This window comes from Lontra canadensis, unplaced genomic scaffold, assembly GCF_010015895.1.
Source record: "Lontra canadensis isolate GAN:19392208 unplaced genomic scaffold, GSC_riverotter_1.0 scaffold41, whole genome shotgun sequence".
Classification (NCBI taxonomy): Eukaryota; Metazoa; Chordata; class Mammalia; order Carnivora; family Mustelidae; genus Lontra; species Lontra canadensis.
The window spans coordinates 11540044-11558244 of NW_022631035.1; the positions used below are offsets into that span (position 1 = coordinate 11540044).

Sequence of the window (18201 nt, forward strand, 5' to 3'; positions counted from 1 at the left end):
CATCCCATGTTTCATTTTTACCTTTCAGGTAAGGAAATTGAGGCTTAGAATTTAAGAAACTTGCCCAAGGTTGTCCAGCTAGCTAGGGGCAGAGCTGGGATGGGAAAGACCATTTTTCCCACCACGCTCATTAGTGAGGCCTCTTTGTCTCATTTCTGCATATAACTCACTTCTGGCCCAGGTGAAAAGGCTGCTCTTTGCGACAGATCCTCCCACTCTCCGGGCCAGACCCACGCGGATCTCACCTGAAGCTCCGCGGGGTCCCGCTGGGACCAGACACCGCCCCCTGGCGGCAGGTGGGCGCCAGCGCAGGGCATGCTAATGAGCCCGCGGCGCGGCGCGCTGATTGGCTGGCGCGGATTCCAGCGGCTTTCCCGGGGCGGGGGCCAAGGCAGAGTAAAGGGGCGCCGCCGGCAGCAGCCGCCCCCGCCCCGCGCTCCCGCCGCCCTCCTTCCCCGGGACGCCAGGGCGTGTGCGGGGCACGCGGGCGCCTTGGCCGGGGGCTTCCTCTCCAGCGCTCCGCTCGGCTTCTGGTGGTGCCTTCATCCAGGGTCCAGGATGACGATCCGACACCAAGGCCAACAGTACAGGCCGAGGATGGCATTTCTGCAGAAGGTGAGCGCGGTCCGGTGCCCTGGGCCCTGGGAGGTGCGCGGGGTCCCAACTCTGGGAAGTGTCCGCGGAGATGCTGGCGAGGCGCGGGGCGTGTGGCCGGAGTGGAGGGCATCCCTGTGGTCCGTCGGTGCTGCTTGGTGTTATTAAATGACTTATTTGCCGTGAGAGAGAGAGAGAGAGAGAGAGAGAGTGTGTGTGTGCGCGCGTGTGTTAAAGACTGTAATGATTAGGTTTCCACGTAACCTGTTTGTAGCGGGGAATCTGAAGCCAGGGGCGATGGTCCACTGGAAGCTGGAAAACAACCTGTTACTCTGGAGAGAAGGGTGCCACAAGGCAGTTCAGCCAAGGCTGTGTCAGATTACAGACAGAATCCTGATATTATCATAAGGTTCCCAGATGTTGCATTGACATTTTTGCTATTTTTCTAAACCCCAGTTGCAGTGTTTTTAAGTCGGAGTGTGTGTGGTGTGTACACATAGACCACAAAAATGGTGCGATTTGTAGGATAAAGGGACACCCCGCTCCCAGATCCCCTAGATTCCTCATTCAAGTGTGTGTATTTGTGTATCTCGGGTCTGTCTGTGTTGGCAGCAGAAGTCAGAGCCTTTCCCTTCCATTGCAAAGGCTTTCTCAGACCAAGTGGCCAGGCGCAGGGTATCCAGCCCGTGGACACTTGGGATGTGGCATGTACCTTGTGGGGTGATGTGTTGGGTTCCGACTGGCTCATTTTTTTGTTCTGGGCTTTTGAGGTAACCAGCATCAGAGGAGATGGACAAAGGATTAGGCCCCAGGTCACTTGCCCAGCCTTCACCCCATCTGCAGCCATTTCTCACAGTGCGGTGTCCCCCTTTTCGGCTTATCTCGTTGAGTAGAATTAGCTGAATGCTTTGTGACAATTAAGAGCCCTGCCTTGAGCCCTTGGAGCTCAGCAGACTGGTGTAGTTGGGGACCAAGTGTCCTGATTTGACCAGGACTTTCAGTGCTAACTCCTGGACAACCCCAGGCACGATGGAGATAGTTGGTCCCACGTGGACCACCTACTTCGAGAAGCTCGTGAACATTCCGGGTGGCTGAGGTGTGAGGGTCATCCAGGAAAAGAATCCTTAGAGCCTGTATTGCAAACTTCTTCCTAAAAGCAGAAGAAACCCCTTAAGGCTGATATCCAAAAGCCATAAATCATCTTCCAGGATCCCCCGGGACTGCCTTTGCCTCCCAGACAGGGCAGCTCTGGCTTGGAGGCTCAGAGAGCAACGGTCTAGAGACATTCTGTTTTCTGAATCTCGACACTCTTTTCCATCATGACTGTTATCTGGTAGATTTTCCTCTCTTGGCCGGGTCTTCTGACTGGTGTCTTGGTTTCCAGCCTCCCTCCGCAACCCCCAGCCTGCCTACCTCCACAGTATGCTTCATAAACACATTGGTTTTTCTTTCTTAAGCTAACGCTGATCTCCTCAGCCTAAAACCCTCCGCTGGCTTCCCATGTTCACAGGGTCAAGTACAACCCGCTCAGCCCAGGCATTCGGGGTCCTGCTTTGACCTGTCTCTCCTTCCCTCCCACCGACCCGCCCTCCAGGGAAACAAAATAAAGCAGCCACAGTCCTCAATGGGGCTTTCGCCTCAATGTCCTCCCCACCTTTCTAGGAACTCTGCGCCCTTTCATACCTCAGGCTCCTCTCCTGGGAAAGCTTGTTCTTTCCTTCTCACCTGCCAACTTCCCACTCCTCCGCTGTGAAGGCTGGTTCTCCCCAGCCCCTGGAGCCGAGCCACTTCCTTCGCTGCCCACAGACTCTGCCCACACCCCCAGGACTGCTCTTTCCCTTTGCCTTGTGGGGAGGCACCTGCCTGTCTGTGTACTCTCAGGTCCCCAGTCAGGTCCCAGAGCTCCCCAGAGCCAGTCTCAAGAGCCCTGCCAGGGGGGTCCTGCACGCTGAGCCCGCTGAACTAGATGCCTGGGCTTCTGGAGAAGGATCCAGACCAAAGGAACGTGAACATGGGTGCAGTGTCATTCACCACTCACTCAAGGAATATTCGACGAAATATTCAGTGAATGTTTATAAAGTGGGGGCGGGCATGCATTACTATCCCAGGTGGTCCACAAAGATGCACATGATCATCACCATTTACAGAGAAGGAAACTGAAGGTGAGAAAGAGGACTTGCCCCAATCACATAGCCACTAAGGTGTGGAACCAGGAGAAACAGGACTGACCATCATCGGTCGCCAAAGGCAATGCTATGCTATGAGCTTGGGTGGAGAGGAGGCTGTGGGAAGGCCTGACTTGGATGCTTGGGGGACGTGCAGCTGAGAGTGAAGGATAAGTGGGTGTTATCGGCAGAGAGAAAGAAGGATGTTCCAGGCAGAGGGAATGGCATGTGCTCAGTGTGTGTGTGACACGCGGTGGGCCGCTCCCTGTGGCTGCTGTACGTGTGGCCTCCTGTTCCAGGGCTGGCCTGTCCCCTCTGTGATTACCAGATCACCATCCCCGCCAGTACCAGTCACTGCTCTCCTTGAGAAGCACCGTGGCATTGACTCTCATGGTGCCGCATGGAGAAGCCTTCTGTTGGGTGCTGTGCTTTCTGGTGTGGCTTCTGGTGTCTGCTTTTGCTGGGGAAGGGAATGCAGAAACAGGACTGTTAGGAGGTATGGGCAGAACAGGATATCTTTTGCTTGTGTCCTTCTTTCATTCACCATGATACATAACTGTGCCCTTATCTGCCTGGGGTGAGGGAATCAGGACAGGTGTCACAAGGGGGCCTTGCAACTGAGTTGAAGTACAAGAAATTCGTTTTCTTTGCCAGGAGGATGGGAAGGTGAGCGACTGTTGGGGCAGATACACAACAGACATGCTGAACACCACGCTGGTGTGGGAGAGCTATCCGGGGCTGGGAGAGCGGGTGGTTGTTGGGTGCTAAGGCTGCTAATTCGGAAGGACCCAGACATGGGGGCTTTGGATGTCGTGCTGAGGAGTTGGAGCCTTTCTGTGTTCAGTGAGAAGCCTTTGGATGTTTTAAAATGAGTCTGTTTCTGTGCTAGAGGGATGATTCTGGTTCGAGGGTCCGAGTGCTTCTCTGCGCTGGCTGCCCTTACAACAGATTGACACCAAGTCCCCATCGTTTGAGTTTCTGATTTACTTACAAGGTAATTAACTTATTAAGTGCCGTGGAGCCCAAGCATTGGTGATTTAAAAAAAAGCTTCCAGGGGATTTGACTGTACAGCCGAGCTGAAGGATCCTGGGGACGTTTGCCAACACCTGGAGACATTTGGGGTTGTCACACCTGGAGACGAGGGTGCAGCTGGTATCCAGTGAGGAAAGGCAGGGGTCCTGCTAGCTGTCCCTCAATGCACAGGGCAGCTGGTCCCCCAATGAAGAATGGTCTGGACCCAGATGTCAGTAGTGCTGCTGTGGGCGACCCTGGGCTGGAGGATGGTACACGGGGGCTGGAGTCATGCCAGTAGAAAGGCATGTGGCAGGAAGGCAGAGCCTGATGGTCCAGAGGGGAAGGAGGAAGGTCCCATGAGGCAGGATTTAGTGGGCAGGTAAGACACACCTCAGAAGCAAAAGCAGAGTCAGCGGAAGTTGGCTGCTGTTGTCTGGGGCCATCTGGAATGCTTCCTGGGCCTCTGACCAAGTGGGAAGGGCAGGACTTGGGGAAAGACCCCTGAGTACCAGTGAGGGTATGCAGCTCACGAGAGTGTGTGAGATGGCAGGGTGAGGTGGCGGGGGCGTCACCTGGCCTCTGTGTGGCCGGGTGGGTTAACAGGGACACCTCCCTGTCTGTTAGCAAAACAGCATGGTGGTTCTGGGTCACTCTACCCCTCTTTGTACAGAGAAGGGCTGATTAGTCTCATCCCCCTGGGAGCCTTCTCTGGCTTGAAGGAAAATTCCAGCCCCAGAGATCTTGCACGGTGACTGACAGCTCCTTAATGTGAGGAGCAGCGTGGGCGTGGACGGTGGGATGTCGGGGCGTCAAAGCCATCGTGTCTGCTCCTCTGGGATGTCGGGGTTCCCTGGCACGCCCGCAGTCATACCACAGCACGTTGGCTTCTGAGAGCAGAAATGTGGGGCCCGCACCCCCATCCTCGCCGCTGTCCCCCAACACGGGGTCCCAGGCGGTCCGGCGCGGCCTGGCTGTGTGGCGTGTGTTTGTGCCTGGAACGAGATTTGGCTGAATCTGGTTGAGAGTGGGCCTTGACATTTGATGGTGGGGAAGGCCGGCCTCGGCCTCAGCTCGCTGGGACGCCCACGGGACACCAGGGGGAGGTGTGAGAGTTGGCAGCCTTTTGGAGCGGAAAGGCCAGGCTCTCTGGAGAACTTGGAAATGGTTGGGATTCTCTCCTCTCTGTGATGGGCGAGGGGTTTTTCTCTTGGGGTGGATGATAGGACGTAGTCTACTCTTTTTTTGGGGGGGGGGGCGCCATGACAAAGTACCACGGGCTCCGTGGCTTAAACAACAGAAAGTGGTTTCCTCACAGCTCTGGAGCCTAGAAATCCGAGACCAGGGGTCGGTAGGGCTGGTTTCCTCAGAGGCCTCCCTTCTTGGCTCCCGATGGCTGCCTTCTCCCTGTGTCCTCACATGTCCTTGCCTGTGTCCTAATCTCCTCTTCTCATGAGGACACAGTCATATTGGATCAGGGCCCACCTCATGACCTCATTTTACTTAAATGGCCACTTTGAGACCCTCTCCCCAAATACACTCACATTCTGAGGTACTGGGGGTTAAGTCTTCAGCATACAAATTTGTGGGGGGGCCCGGTTCAGCCCATAACAGAGTCTCTCAGTGTCTCCTGGTGTGACTGGGGAGGCCCCTCAGAGGAGTTTATGTGAGGAAAGTTCTAAGGAAAATTGATCGGAACCGCACCGGGCTGAACGCCCTCGAAATGTTCCCGAGGTTCATGTGATGCTCCCTCCTCCCACCGGCCCTTCTTTTCTGTGAACGGTGACACACCTGCTGGAGAGAGATGTGACTCCCCTCATTGTGTTTTTAAAATAACTCTCATTATTCCTCCCCTGAGGATTATTTTCAAACTCTTTATAACTAGATTTTTTTTTCCCCCTTAACATGAAGAGAAGGGATCCAATCCGCTGACTTTCTCTTGGAGGAACTCCGATTTCTCACTCTTAAGGCAATTTCTTTTTCTTCTCCAATATCTGGGCCCCCTGTTTCTAGGAAACATGGCTGTTTCATCCAAAAATTTCTTGAACAAATAGGGGATTTCATCTGGCAGCGAATGGGGGGAAAGGAGAGACCTAAGCCCACACCTTAGAAAATCAGGCACTCCTTGGAGTAGCCTGTACATTTGCAGAAGGAGTGACCCTCACCACCTGTGGCCCCTCGGTCCTCCATGTCCAGGAGAAGTGCTGGGCTTGCCCCTTTGCTCCCTCCCTCACTGATGCAGGCTCTAGGCTGACACAGTGGCCAAGATGCTACCAGGCCCTGACCTTGCAGAAAGCCAAGAACGGCAGCTCTGAATGGAACCGAAAGGGATAGTTTCTATTCCTGAACAATCTGTGAGCCAAGAATGCGTCTGGGCAAGTGCAACAGGCCCTCAGCCTTGCTCCCCTGCGTGACCCCTTTCCTCCAATGCAGCTGGGTCAGTCTTTGTCTATCATTCTTTTAAAAATTGTATTTTATTGAGTTAAGAACACTTACTGTGAGTATATACCCTCTTAAATTTTGGAGTGCACAAACCATACGGCAGAGCAGGTCTCACCAGCGGCTTTACTTCGCTTAGCTGAAACCTGAGGCTTGTTGGTTGGCCACGCCCCATTTCCCTTCCCCCCAACCCGTGGCACCACCTTCCCACTCTTGGATTCTGTGAATTTAGAGACGCCACATAAGTGGGATCGTGCAGTCCGTCTGTGACTGGCTTGTCGCACTTGGCAAAATGTTCTCTGTAGCAGAATGTTCTCCGGGCTCGTCCTTATTGCAACTGTATTGTTGCAGAGTGTCCTTCTTTTTAAAGATGGACTAATGTTCCATTGTCTCTCTCTGCCCCATTTTCCTTCTTCATTTGTTGACGGACATTTTGGCTCTTCGCCTGTCTTGGCTGCCGTGAATGTGGCGGAGCGAATATCTCTTCGAGATCCCGATTTCAAGTCTTTTCAATATACACCCAGGAGTGGGATTGCCGGTCATTCTGTTTTTAATTTTTGGAGGAACCTTCGTACCATTTTCCGTAGCAGCTGCACTGTCTGGCTTTCCCACCAACAATGCACAAGGGTTCCAAGTTCAATCTCTTTACTTTTCTGCATAGAGAAGCCCGGGCCGTCTCAGACCATCACTCCCTTGGAGCACAACTCTATCCTCACCAGGTGGGAAGATCCCATCCACCCTCTAGGCACATCTTTTGGAGATCTTCTCAGCCATCCTTGTCATCTCTTGAGTCATTTGGGGTTAGCACTCTCCCCTTTATTTGGTGCCTAATTTAGCCCGCCCTCGCGGTCTACTGAGTAGTCTGTGCGTAGCACTGTACTAAGTGCTCTACATGCTTAATCTCGGATAATCTCCGTGACATCCCTCTGATGATAGAGGTACTATTGTCATCTCTGTTTTACAGAGAAATGAGTCTTAGTGACATTTAGGAATTTACCTAGCTTCTACATTGAGCAGGGATTTGAACTGGGCTTTTTCTGCATCCAGATCTCTAGCATTTATCTTAGTTAACTTTTTATTTTCATAAAAACATCTTCCCAGTCCTCTGTGGACTTGGAGTATGTCTTCTGCCTTGTTGTACCACACCCCCCCCCATACAAAAACAATGCACTTAAGGATGCTCAGTAAGTACATGTTTAATATTTGAACAGCGAGGAGAGCAGGACTTTTATTCACACAGGCCTCTAAACACAGCCCCGCATGCAAAGTTCCAAAGATGCATTAATTATACAAAAGCTGCTAATATGAATGATTCTAACCATAATCACTAACATGAATCTCTCCTGATAAAGTATGTATCTTTTTTTTATTATAAAAGATTTTACTGGAGTGAGAGAGTAGGGTGGGGGGAGAGAGGCAGATGGAGAGGGAGAAGCAGACTCCCTGCTGAGCGGGGAGCCCGACACTGGGCTTGATTCCTGGACCCCAGGAGCATGACCTGAGCTGAAGGCAGATGCTTAACCGACTGAGGCACCCAGGTGCCCGGATGAAGTCTGTATCTTTATGAGTCTATAACATATCTGTCCCTGTAAAGCATTTTTACACAAATGCTTAATGAGATTCTAAGGAATTACAAAAGTATGTCAATTACCTGGGCATAGACTATCACCGTCCCCATTTTACAGTAGAGAAAGGACGTTTGGAGAGGTTCAGGGAAATCCCACCGTGGGCAGAGAAAGGAAGCCCCATGGAGCTGTGAGATTTCTTTTCTCTGTGGGTTTCTTTTCTTTGTACCACAGCCACGGAGCAACGTCCAAAAGGACTGGTCATTGTAAAGTGTTGCGTGGCGCTAGGGGGTATTATTTTATTTAAAAGCCAGAGAATAATGGTGAGATAACCAAGTTAGTTAAATTGAGGAGAAGCAGGTGAATCACTGACCTGTTTTAGTTTAGGTAGCGGCTGGAACGTGGACAGGTTGGGTTGGAGGTGCAGCCCTCCGCTGGATTTGGCCAGCTGTAGGCAGGAGAGGGTTTCTGGACAGAGAAGGACGGGAAAGGTTTTCCTCCTATTTGACCATTCGTGTACTGTTTCTGCTCTCCCTGGAGCCTGGAATGCTCTGGCCCACCATTTCCCCCCCTTTCTGGTGCCCGATTCCTATTCTTTTTTTTTTTTTTTAAGATTTTTAAATTTATTTATTTGACAGACAGAGACCACAAGTAGGCAGAGAGGCAGGCGGAGAGAGAGGGAAGCAGGCTCCCTGCTGAGCAGAGAGCCTGATGCGGGGCTCGATCCCAGGACCCTGGGATCATGACCTGAGCCAAAGGCAGAGGCTTTAACCCACTGAGGCACCCAGGTGCCCCCCTATTCAGTTTTTTAAGATTCATTCCAGGAGTCAGCACTCCTGACCCTCTCCTGGCACTGTTGTGTTCTCATGATACCCTGAACTCACCTTCGTCACTGTACCTCCCATGTTGTCCCATAATATCCCGGCACCAGTGAGCTCCTTGGGCTTGGGGACCACATCACCTTATCTTTGGTTTTCCAGAGTGACTGGAAAAAGAACACTTACTGTTCTGGTTGTTGAATGACTCACTAACCACGGCAAGTGCACGGCAGGCAGGGAGATGCGTGATTTCTTCAGGAGTGAGGGGTCTCCTGGGGGAACAGGAAGCTGGAAACCTCGGATATGTGAGGCTTTGTCAGTGCCCATGATAAACGTTGACAAGAGACACACCTGGATTGTCTTTTTTTTTCAACTGTGCCCACCCATCCAGCTTGTTTGAAAATACCCTTCAGTTGATTTTACTTCCCTTTGATTTTTTTTCAAGTGGAAAACTATTTTTTATTAATAAAATTCAAAAAATAAAGAGCATGAGGTCCATCCTTGTGGCTGTCATCCCGCAGTCTCTCTCCCTTGAGAGAGACTCTCTGGCTCTCTTTGCTTCTACTCTCCGAGGCTCATGACTAAGTCGTATCTCTGACCCTTATCTCTTTCGCACTTGGGATGTTCATTTCCCGTCACCTGCCAGACACCGTGGCGAGCTCGGTCAGCATTCCAAAGCAGAATCCTTTGCTTTCAGAAGGTGCTCCTTCTTTGGCACATGTGCCTTTTCTATTCTGGGAACCGGCAGCTCTGATCATGGGAGTTAGAAACTTTGCCACCCTCACTGAACAAGTCAATCATTTACAAGTACAGTTCACTTGAGTTAACTAGGGCTCTGAAGTGGCGCCTTCCTCTCACCCCTGCCATTGCCTTCATTTACATATTAACTCACGCACCAGCTGCTTATGAAGTACCAGCTCCGTGGCCCTGGCCGTGTCCAGCGCCGTGCCAGCGCTCGTGATAACGGCATTGGACTGTGATAGACGACCTGCCCTTGAAGAGCTTACTGTCTAGGAAAAAGGAGACACATAATAAGCAATGTAATTGAGAGGCAGATAATTTCCTATATTAGACGGTGAGTGCTCTTGAAAAAGCAGATAGGGGATCAGGAATGCCAAGAGTGGAGTTCAAGGTTGTTAAGTAGGATGGTCAGGGCTGGCCTCCTGAGCATGTTAGCAGAAGAAGGTGGTGAGCGAGTTTGTTACATAGGGAAGGGCAGTCCAGGCCCAGGGAATTGTCAGAGTAAAGGCCCTAGAGCAGGAGGCTGGGCATGGTCAGGGAGGAGCAAGGTGGCCAGGGTGGCTGGATCAGAGGGAGCCAGGTGGGTGGTGGTAGGAAAAGAGTCAGGGAGGAAGGGGTCCCAACCATGTAGACTAGTTGGGGAACTTTGCCATTGCCTCTGAGTGGAATGGCCGCCGCAGGGTTTTGAGCAGAGGAGTGACATCTTCTAAAATAATTGAAACAGTCTTTCTGGCTGCTCTCCTGAGAAAGGGGAGAAGTGGCAAGGGGGCAGACAGACCCACCATTGCTTGCTGGGACCGTTGCATTATCTTCAAATGGACCTCCCCTCTTTTATTCTTCTTGGCAAACTTCCTCATACCTCAGCGTCTTCTCTGTCATGGGCCACTTTTCCCAAGCCTGGGCTGAATCACGCCACTGCCCAGCGGTCGCTGCGGGAGCCAGATGCACGCTTCGGGAGCGACGTCCGAGGCCCGTTGTGATCTGGCCCCCAGCTGCTTTTCTTGCTTCGTTGTCCGTCCCTCTCTCGCCCTGGGCACTTGCTCCCGTGTCTTCTCACTTTCTGTCCTGCAAAATCCTCGTTTCCCGCGTCTCCCCTTTTCCTCTGAGCTTGTGCAGGATCTCCAAGTCGGAGCACACTTCTCCGAGCTCCCGCACCCAGTCGGGGGGTGTGTGTGTCTGTGAACCCCACGCTGAACCTGGTTGTGTTGCGATCTCTCAGGGTCCATCCGGGTCACAAGTTCCTGATGGTAAGCTCCCTGCATTCCTCTCAGCATCTCTTGCTCCCTCCGCAGTGCAGAGAGGGGCCTTGCCTGGCTTTTGGAACAGCTCGGATGAGCTGATGTTTTCGGTTCCATTTTGCAGATTGAAGCCCTGGTGAAGGACATGCAGAACCCGGAGACGGGGGTCAGGATGCAGAACCAGAAGGTTCTGGTCACCAGTGTCCCTCACGCCATGACAGGTAATGTATCTGTCCACACGTAGGGGCTGGCGATCTATATAGCCCAAGGTCCAAGTGCGGCCCACGGCCAGTGCTTGCGCATAAAGCTTTACTGGAGCACATTTCATCCCTAAATTTTCTAAAAAAATATTTTATTTATTTATTTTTGAGAGAGAGCGCGCGAGTGAGCATGAGCAGGGGGGAGGGGCAGAGGCAGAGGGAGAAGCAGGCTCCCTGTTGAGCAGGGACCCTGGGGGTCATGGCCTGAGCTGAAGACAGATGCTTCACTGACTGAGTGACCCAGGTGCCCCACGTCCTTCTTTACATATTGTCTTTGGCTGTTTTTATGCTACAATGACAGAGTTAAGTACTTGTACAGAGACTGAATTATGGCCCACAAAACAGAATATTTATAGCCTTTTACAGAGGGAATTTGCTGATTCCTGGACCACAGGCTCCTTCTGAGGAAGGGTTCAGAAAGGAAAGGAGAAAAGGAATCAATAGATCACTTTGTGACGCCATCCCTCCCAGGAGGTCATTTAAAAAGCTTTTGCTGTCACTTTCTGTTTGCCCTGTTTTCATGAAATCAGGCAGTATTAAAGAAAAAAACACTCTTTGGCAGAAAAAAAATGTGGTCTTTGCTCTACCCTTTCCTGATTCTTTTTGGCACCCGTCTTAACCACGCCACGGGGACAGCGCCAGTGTCTCTTTCCTCTGGATGTGGGAAAAAGGAACGTCATTTGAGGCTATCGGCAGAAGGGACTAAACCGCAGAATAAGAATGACTTTGGATAAATGTGTTGCATGTGTTTGATGATTTTGGTTTTTCAGTAGAGAGTATGTTTCCTACTGAGACCTATTGTCTGCAGAAACAGCTTCTCAAAGCAGGAGCCGGGGACTCGCCACCCTGCCCCACTCTTTGTGAACCCTCTCTCTCCCCCTCACCATAGCCTGACTGCCTTTTACTCAAGGTGCTCTGGTCTTGGCAGAGGCAAGCTGGCCAACAGTGTCCCCCTGTTTCCCTTTCTGTCCGCTTGGAAGAAGGCGTGTCCCCATCTTTTTTCCCTTGAGTGTAAGCGACAGAAAACCAGCCTGGCTGTTGGGAGCAAAATAGCGGTTGATCGGAATGGGACAGAATAGCTCACAGAAGGAAAGGAAACTCTGACCAGCTGCCCTGGGGAAAGGCTAGGAACCTGAGTCGCACAGGTGCCCAAAGAGTGGGGATTGATGGGCAGGCTTCTCAGGGTGGCTCTGCGTTCCCCTGACATTTAAGATGTACCTGAGGTGATTCTTCTGGAAGGCGTCCCTTTCCCCGCCCCTCTCCACTTCTGATTGTCATTACTTCCAGCCTGAATTCTCCATGGGACTGGAAAGCCCTCAAGGGGAGATATGTTGTCCTGCTCACCTGGGTGACTCCCTTGCTCAGCCTACCTGTTAGGGTGGTGGTTTAGTAGAAGGTTCTTGAATGCATGAGTCTCTGCTGGTCTAGCACTGAGCGAGGAGTACTAGCCTTGGAGCCAGTTACCCTGGGATTGACTCCTTCGGGCGCCTCTTTCAAGCTGTGTAGACCTTGTCTTAATCATCTCATTTTAAAAGCAGGAATAGCAATCCCTGGGGAAGAGAATGATTGTGGGAATTCAGTGGGATGGTACTGAGCACGTGGTCAGCAGGCATGGAAGCTTGACCTGTGGCGATAGCTGGTGACTTCCTACATTGTGTCACTTAACGCTCACGATCAAGTTCAGGGTTGATGGGACCATCTGCTTTTTGCAGACAGAGTTTTAGCCACTGGTATCCCTGTCACTAAACTAGCACATGGCTGAGCTTGGATGTGACCCCAGCAACGTGACCCCAGTGTCTATCCCTGACCCACGGTGTGTGTGCATAAGCTACTTTTTCTCCTTGCACATAGGGCGCGCTTGGCTCCTGGGTTCGGGCAAGGCTGCCCACCGGCCATGTTTTCTCTTGTTCCTCCTGTGGGTGAATTTCAGCTGCCTTCGCAACAGGGCTCAGGTTGAAGGTGTGGGTCCTGCGTCAGCACTGATACAAGCAAACTGGGTAATCAGCACCCAGCTCCTCGGATGGCAGGTGACCCAGGACTTCTGGGGAGGAAGGTGGCTGACGTGGGAGCCTGCCGCACCGTTACACAGAAGACCACGTGATGAGAAGCTGGTGGCCCTGTAATCTTATTTGGTCTATTTTAGGAAGCAGTCAAGTGGATGAGAAAACCCTCAGCTCGTTGGTGGAAAGCACGGATCCATCTGCCGCCTGCCTGGGTCTCTCTGTCTCTCGGTCTGCGCACCTCTGAGCAGCATTCAAGGAGACCCCGGGGAGAAAGTCTAAGACCCCCAGTCCTAGCTAGGAGTTGATGTAGGATTTTAGATGAAGAATTTTGCTTTAGAACAGCCAACCAGGGTTGAATAAAACTAAGAGCGACAGATGAGAACCCACTGGAAGCAGTAACGGTGGGCATGTGGGCATAGACAGAGGTCATGTTTGGACACTTGTGCCCCAGGACATGGGGGGGAAGGTAAGAATTGTGGGTTGTCCATCTTTAGCCATGCCCTGGGCAGGTAATTAAGCCCAGAGAGTGTATGAGTGGGTCGTAAGGGCTTTCCCCAGAGGGGCCTGGAAGAAATGCCTCATTAGTACCGCTGAGGAAGGAAGTATTTGGAACAGTCCAGCCAGAAGGACACAGGCAGTGGCAACTCAGACCCAGATCCTTCTTCTCTGTATGTTTTGTGGGCCAGTTCCCATGCAATCAGGGCCAAGCTTGGCCTTTGTAAAGCAGGCTGAAATTGCTGGAAAATGTGGTCATTGGTGTTTGCAAGATGGCGTCTGAATTGGGGTGGGTTGTTGCGAGGGCGTCTTGTCTTTCCTTGGAGCTGCAGTTGTCCTCCTCCTCCAAGAAGCCTGTTCTGCTTACGGGGCTGCAGGGCCCAGGGTGAGGCAGAAGCATACAGTTTCCTTGGGGCCCAGCGACAGTTCTGGATTGTTGGTGGAACTTGGCTTGCTTTGGTCCTTAGATAAATCTGAATCCTTGAAGGACATTGGGGAAGGTATGTGCTGTGCTGAGTGCTGTGACATGTGTAAACCTGGCGATTCACAGACCTGTACCCCTGGGGCTAATAATACATTATATGTTAATAAAAAAATAAAAAATTAAAAACAAAAAAATCTGAATCCTTGGGGGACGGGGTGGGGGGGGAGTGCTCGTTCTCTCCTGACCTCTCCTGATCTCGTCCCTGTCTGCCCCTTCTGCTTTTTCTCCCACACCAGTCTTCACTCTGCATTGTCCCCAGGCCAGCCCATAAGACTTGTAGAACCCAAGACTACAAGTGGAGTCCACACCCCCTTGTCTAAAGTTATAAATCAGCCCACAGAGTGTTACCAAATACGTCCCATTCTCCTGCTTTGATCAGAGTACCTTTACAATGATCTGAGAGACCAGGTCTAAATTTAGAATTTTTTGACTCTTTGGGGGTCTACCTGGGAATTTGGGAGCCTAGGCAAACCATCGCCTCACCCTTAGCTCATTCCCACTTTTCCTTCTATCTCTTGCTCGGATTTACCTTCACGTGGCCAGGCTCCATCTGGGTCCCCACAGACAGCATGCCTTGGGTCCGGTTTTTTTCCAGTGTTAAGACATGGGCTGTTTGCTTCCTATCTGATGACTGTTAATCCGTGCACAAATTGTTGTAAAGTAAGAAAATAAGTACTACCGGAGAGATAAATGTCGCAGGTGTGTGGGAGACGTTCAACAGGAAATCTGGCTGGAGTCAGATCCAGGATGACCCTGAATCATGGGCTGCGGGATTTGGAGTGAACATCATGGGAGGGGTGGGGGAGGGGAGCCCCTGAAAGTTTGGAGAAGAAGAGGGACGAGATCCCAGCTGAGCCCAGTGGAGACCAGTCAGGCAACAGCATGGAGGAGGGAGTGGAGGTCGATGATTTGCTTGGAAGCTCTGACAGTGGCCAAATACTTCTGGTTTGCAGGAAGTGACGTTCTACAATGGATAGCCCAGCGGCTTTGGATCTCCAATCTGGGTGAGCGCTTGTCTGGCACCCTGGCAACAAGCAGGGCTGTGTGTGCCCAAAGAAGCCCTGGAGGGTGGAGACTAAAGGGAGGCTTAACCTTTGTCTCTGAGAAATTGACATCAGAAGACAAGGCATTTACATGTAAAACAGCCCAAATCAAAAGCGAAGGCGTGATAATTGAGGGGAAAAATAATTGTTTTGTACAAAATATTGAGAGCACGTGAATAATGGATAATTGGGGAAGCATCAGCCAAGACAGAATTCTTGGAGTGGGTGATGCCCACATACAGCTGGTTTTGAAAGAAGGGGTGCTTGTGAATTGTGGAGGGGAGCCCTGAGCAGTGGTGTAGAAATGGAATGAATGAGACAGGGAGTGGGAATGAGGAGAACTTGGGAGAAATGGCTTCAGCTGGGTGTGGAGAGCCGTGGAGGGATAGGAATATAGTAGGCATGTCTACAGATTCCAGGCTTTTTAAAAAAGATTTTTTTATTTGAGAGAGAGAGAGAAAGAAAGAGCATGTGCAGGGAGAGTCCAGATGGAGAGGGAGAATCCCAAGCAGGCTCAGTGCTGAGCCTGACTCAGGCTTGATCCCAGAACCCCAAGATCACAACCTGAGCTGAAATAAAGATTCAGATGCTTAGCCAACTGAGCCATCCAGGCACCCCTGAAAATTCCAAGTTTTACCTGGGACACAAGTAATAGAAAGCCATGGGGGATTTTTGAGCATGGCAGTATGCATTATAATAATATATAAGTTAGGATGTTTGCAGCAATTTGAGGGACAGATCGGAACAGAAAAGAAATCAGAGGAACAGACTTCCCACTAGAAAAAAGGCTGTTGATACAACAAGACATAAAACATGATACTTGTTGATGATGGAGGGAATGAGACATGAAAGATGAAGAAGGAGGGTTGGGGAGAAAGTCTTATTAGGCTTTGGAGGCTGAGATAGGGGATGGGATGTGGGTTGGGTCCTTGGGCCTGCAGACTGGAGGGATGGAATTCTCTTTCAATGATGGATGGAAAGACACCTGCTACCTTGGGGCCTTTGAGAAAGAGCCAGGGAGGTTCTCCTTTAACTGATGCAAATCCAGAAGCAAAACTGTTTCCAAGCACAGTGGAGGTTTTTGGGAATTAAAGTAAGGTGTGGAAGAGTGGGATCTGGACCCGGGATGCAAGCAGGATTGAGCTTGGGGTAGAAGTTGACAATAAACATGGCCTTCTCTTTCCTTTCCTCTTTGAGTGAGGAACTTTCTGTTGGTCAGAGACATTCTCTCCCTGCTCCTGGGGACTTCTCCAAACCCAGAGGCCCAAGCAAGCTTCTCTAACATCTTGTCTGAAGTTATAAATCAGCCCACAGAGTGTTACCAAATACGTCCCATTCTCCTGCTTTGATCAGAGTACCTTTACACACCATCCACCTGTGGTACCCATTAACATTTGGGTTCATTGGCTCTCCCTGGACCTGGGAGTTGTCATTCTCAGGGGTTGGGCTGGGGAATCTTACTATTACCATGTTCCCCAGCTGATATTTGCCCATAGCCAAGTTCAGGAACCACTGCCCTCACTTCTTGGATGAAGTGCTATTAGCATGGGGGCACCTCTCCTGGAGTGTGGGGTGCTTTGTGGGAGTTGGGCAATGAGCTGCTTCTGCCTTCGGTGCCCGCTCTTGACTTCCATGTCTTACTGTTTCTTCTCAGAGGCACAGAACTTGGGCAACTTTATTGTCAAGTATGGCTACATTTACCCCCTGCAAGATCCCAGGAATCTCGTTCTCAAGCCTGACAACAGCCTCTACCGATTTCAGGTAGGTCTTGGCTTGACCTTGGTGTTCATATGGGATTAATCTTATCTGAGAAGGTAATTATGTGGCTTCATATCCTCACAGATTAGAACTTTCAGTACTTTAGAAATGGTGGGGGGGCCTAAGGTAGTTACCTCTTGAGCCACAGGTCTGGGGGCCCAGGAGGACAGTCACAGCCCAGTGTTTAAGCATGGTTTCCTGGTTTCTTTTGTAGACGCCGTATTTCTGGCCCACTCAGCAGTGGCCTGCTGAAGATACAGACTATGGTAACTCCCTCCAACTTGCTTTTGATAGTGCTTAACACGCTGCTTATTTACTTGCCACATTTTGGTGACATTTGTCTTGCTGTCGTCACGAACTTTATGTCAGTTCACATCTGTTTTGGGAGTGTTCCCAGAGAAGGGAGCAGGGGTCTGCTGAGACCTCCTCCCACCAAGCCAAGCACAGCAGCCTCATGCAGGGAAAGGCTGCAGAGGCAGTTTTAAAATATGATGATGATGGAAGATATCTTTGCTTTTTTTCCCCAGCCATCTATCTAGCCAAGAGAAATATAAAGAAGAAAGGGATTTTAGAAGAATATGAAAAGGTACAGAGATGCTTTCAAGTACAAGTTATTATAATTGGAATAAAGTCTTGAGCTGTTTTATTTCTGTTTCTCCCTTTGCTATATCATATGTAGCCTCAGCATCCATCCCTCCATTCATTATCTAGCCGTCTGTCTATCCATCCACCATCCATCCTTTATCCATCATCCATCCATCCATCCACGATCTACCCAACCATCCATCCACCACCCATCCATCCACCCACCCATCTACCCTTCATCCATCATCTGTCCATCCATCCACTATCTATCTATCCACCATCCATCCATCCACTATTTACCCAACCATCATCCACCATCCATCCATCCACCCATCCACCCATCCACCCTTCATCCATCATCTACCCATCTATCCACTATCTATCCAACTATCCATCTACCATCCATCCATCCACCCTTCATCCATCATCCATCATCCATCCATCCCCCATTGTCTATCCATCCATCCATCCATCCATCCATCTACCATCCTTCCACCTACTATCTATCCATCTATCCATCCACCATCCATCCACCCATCCACCATCTATCCACCCACTCACCATTCATCCATCCACCCTCATCAACCATTCATCCATCCATCTGTTTAGAAGCAATTCCTGAAGTAAATTCCTCCCCCTGTCAAACTTGTTTCTCCTGCTATAATTTAAGCTCTTGCCTCAGTGGCTACTGGACATACAATAGCTATTATCTTCCTTTTGCTGTTCTAAAACAATGAGACAATTAATATGCCTGATAATGGATATTATGCGATGAACAGATTTGAACTAGAGTTTGTGATGGGAAAAACAATAGTGTAGTTTTGTTTTAGGCCAGATGAGTCAGATTTCTCAAAGAACACACCCTCACCCTCAAAAGGCTAGATTTCCGGGCAGACAGCAACAATCTTTCTGTGTTTTTATTCTTTACAAACATATTTTTGGAAAAGCCAGCATCAAGCCAATGTTAGGACTTGTCTTTGTGTATCTTTGTGATGCTCTGT

General features: G+C 50.6%; 1 protein-coding gene across 3 annotated transcripts in view; it reads left to right on the plus strand.

Annotated features, from left to right (window-relative positions):
* The first annotated feature begins 314 nt into the window (after positions 1-314).
* Positions 315-18201, plus strand: part of RGS9 (regulator of G protein signaling 9) — a 64993-nt gene continuing 47106 nt past the window's right edge. The window contains exons 1-6 of one of the 3 annotated variants that reach the window (XM_032870784.1): positions 315-615; positions 10697-10793; positions 14768-14818; positions 16512-16618; positions 16830-16881; positions 17143-17201. In XM_032870784.1, coding sequence (XP_032726675.1) covers positions 316-615; positions 10697-10793; positions 14768-14818; positions 16512-16618; positions 16830-16881; positions 17143-17201 — 666 coding nt within the window. In that variant the 5' untranslated portion in view covers position 315. The remainder of the gene's footprint in view (positions 616-10696; positions 10794-14767; positions 14819-16511; positions 16619-16829; positions 16882-17142; positions 17202-18201) is intronic. The other 2 variants (XM_032870785.1, XM_032870786.1) reach the window with 2 other exon arrangements.